Here is a 2,635-nt window from a genome sequence, read left to right as displayed (position 1 = left end):
TTTTGTGCCATTGTGTAACATTACTTTATCTCATTCAGTACATTTAACTTTAAATTCCACTTTTTCAGAGAGGAATATTGGCACTCTTGCTTTTCATGTGTTTGTTTGTATTTGACTGGGATAGCTTTGCCCAGCTCTTTATTTTTATATCATTTGAAAACCTCAGACTGTCTCTTAATGGTAGAATTTGGTTCAAACATTTGGTGTAATAATCGACATATATTATTTTACTCCTTCATAAAAATTCTAACTCTTATAACTCAATTTTAGCTGAATCACTTTCAAGAAGGAAAAAAGACCCATTTAAAGAGGAAAGAAAAAAGATAGGAGGAAAACGCTTAGTCATGAAGCCTGCTCTGACCTTACAGAGCCCAGTGACCTCATATTTACAGGAATCTGGAACAAATTAATGCGGACAGAGGCAAAGATGGTGGTGGGGAGGCGAGGGAGAGCTGTAAAGGGGGGGATGATGACAAGCAGCTGAGTAAAGCACTATCTGCAGGCCGGGTGCAGTGGCTCACCCCTATAATCCCAGCACTTTGGGAGGCCAAGGAGGGAGGATCGCTGGAGCCCAGGAGTTTGAGATCAGCCTGGGCAACATAGTGAGACCCTGTCTCTATTCAGAAAATAAAAAAATAAAAAACATTAGCTAGAGATGAATGATGCTGCCCTAATCACGGAATTTTAGATCTAGAAGATTCCCTGGATTTGATAATCCCAGTTCTGGGCCATTCAACCACAAGGAAACAGCTTGGCAAGATCACACAGCCTGCTGGCAGCAGAACTGGGACCACAATCACATCGTCTGTGTCACCATGTCCCCAAACCCTGGACAACCAGAGGGAACAGACTATGTTCTGCAGGATTCACCTAAGAAAAACCAGGCTAAAGCTCCCTGGTTAAAATTCGGAGGGAAAGAATAGAGGAAGAGATTCGTATAACAAGAGTGCTATTAACAAGTAGTAAATTAGGGTAGTCTGTATTATCTTCTTTGTGCTTTTAGCTAGGTGTGTGCATAACCGAGAAGAAATACAGTGCGTGGACCAGTTTCTATAAATGCATCCAGAGAGCTGGGAAGATGACTAAATAGCTGGAAAAATGAACTATCTGAAGCATGAGAGCCTTCAAACTATGAAAACATTTGAGTAAGGCCAGGCACTCCTGAATCTACATTCATGAGGACAGGTAGGTGGAAGCACTACTATCTCTAGAAATGGGGAAATGGGGGCAATGTTTGCAGAAATGAGTGATCGAAACTTAGCTAAGGGGTTGGCTGGCTGCGGTGACTCACGCCTGGAATCCCAGTGCTTTGGGAAGCAGAGATGGGCGGGTCATCTGAGGTCGGGAGTTCAAAACCAGCCTGGCCAACATGGTGAAACCCTGTCTCTACTAAAAATACAAAAATTAGCCAGGCGTGGTGGTGCACTGTGTAACCCCAGTTCCTTGGGAGGCTGAGGAACGGGAATCATTTGAACCCGGGAGGCACAGGTTACAGTGAGCCAAGATTACTCCACTGGACTCCAGCCTGGGCAACAGAGTGAGACTCCGTCTCTAAATAAATAAATAAATTAATTAATTTAGCTAAGAGGCACTGGAATAAAGTCTCAAGTATCCAGATTTTGGAGCGTGCATGTTGAGGTCTTAACAGGCTTTGAGAGGCAGTTGTTGCAAATGCATCCTACTCACATCTGCGTAGATGTTGGTTCCAAACACTGGAGCCCAGTAGGAAGCCTCGTCTTTGCAGTGCGCCGGACAACGGACTCTGGAAAACAGGAAGCATTTATGTGATGGGTCTGAGCACAGAAAACCAAACTTCTTAAGCTGGCTCTCTTTATCTGAATTCCAAGATTTAAGCTCTTAGCTGAAAGGACACCGCCACACAGTTTTCCTCATTAGGAAAAAAACAATACTTCCCCCCTCAGCGGAGGTAAAGATATTAACATCTTTGCTTCTCTTACACAGTGTAGATAGAATTTTTAAAAACACACACACATCCACGAAAGACAAGCACAAACAAAAAGGTAAAGGGAAGAAACATCTAAGAGAGAAGAGTGTGGAATTGTGAGGCCGCCCCTCCCATTCTTGGGTGTTGACCAGTTCATACTGTGGCTACATTACGGAGATTAGCATCGAGAGACTTTTTCTAAGGCCGCTTCCCTGTGTGGAGGAGGAAAGGGTGGAGGGCCCTCACCTCAGTGAGTCACAGAATATTCCAAGGATGGGGCACTGATAACCTGCGGTGGAAGGGGTTAGATCACTCTGTGTCAGTCCCCACAGATGCTCCAGGGGATGAGGAAATGAGTGACTCCTGGGTGGTTTGACAAACTCAAGCTGGGAAAGAGCACAGGCTTTACTTAAAAAAAAGATCTTCTTTGTTTATCCGGAACAGTCCACCGTGGGCTGGAGCCCAGGGATCAAGACACCAAAATGGCAGCTGGAAGCCATAGGGCCCCAGATGGACAGGATTATGGGAAGGAAGAAGGCCTGGCAAAGGGACTGAGAAGTTGAAACAGTTCTTAGGGGCGGGGAAGGGAAATGAGTGGGTAGAGAGAAAGGGTGTGTGTGTGGATTTAAAAAAAAAAAAAAAAGCCAGGCGTGGTGGTTCACAACTGTAACGCCAGCACTTTGGAAGGCC

At 44.9% G+C, this 2,635-nt stretch overlaps 1 protein-coding gene across 2 annotated transcripts in view; it reads right to left on the bottom strand.

Annotated features, from left to right (window-relative positions):
* Positions 1–2,635, bottom strand: part of CRISPLD2 (cysteine-rich secretory protein LCCL domain containing 2) — a 93,622-nt gene that overhangs the window by 30,982 nt on the left and 60,005 nt on the right. For both annotated transcript variants that reach the window (XM_011971441.1, XM_011971434.1), the window contains one exon: positions 1,687–1,762. In XM_011971441.1, the coding sequence (XP_011826831.1) occupies positions 1,687–1,762 (76 nt within the window). The remainder of the gene's footprint in view (positions 1–1,686; positions 1,763–2,635) is intronic.

This window comes from Mandrillus leucophaeus, unplaced genomic scaffold (genome assembly GCF_000951045.1).
Source record: "Mandrillus leucophaeus isolate KB7577 unplaced genomic scaffold, Mleu.le_1.0 Scaffold10, whole genome shotgun sequence".
Classification (NCBI taxonomy): domain Eukaryota; kingdom Metazoa; phylum Chordata; class Mammalia; order Primates; family Cercopithecidae; genus Mandrillus; species Mandrillus leucophaeus.
This window is presented reverse-complemented; position numbering and strand designations above follow the sequence as displayed.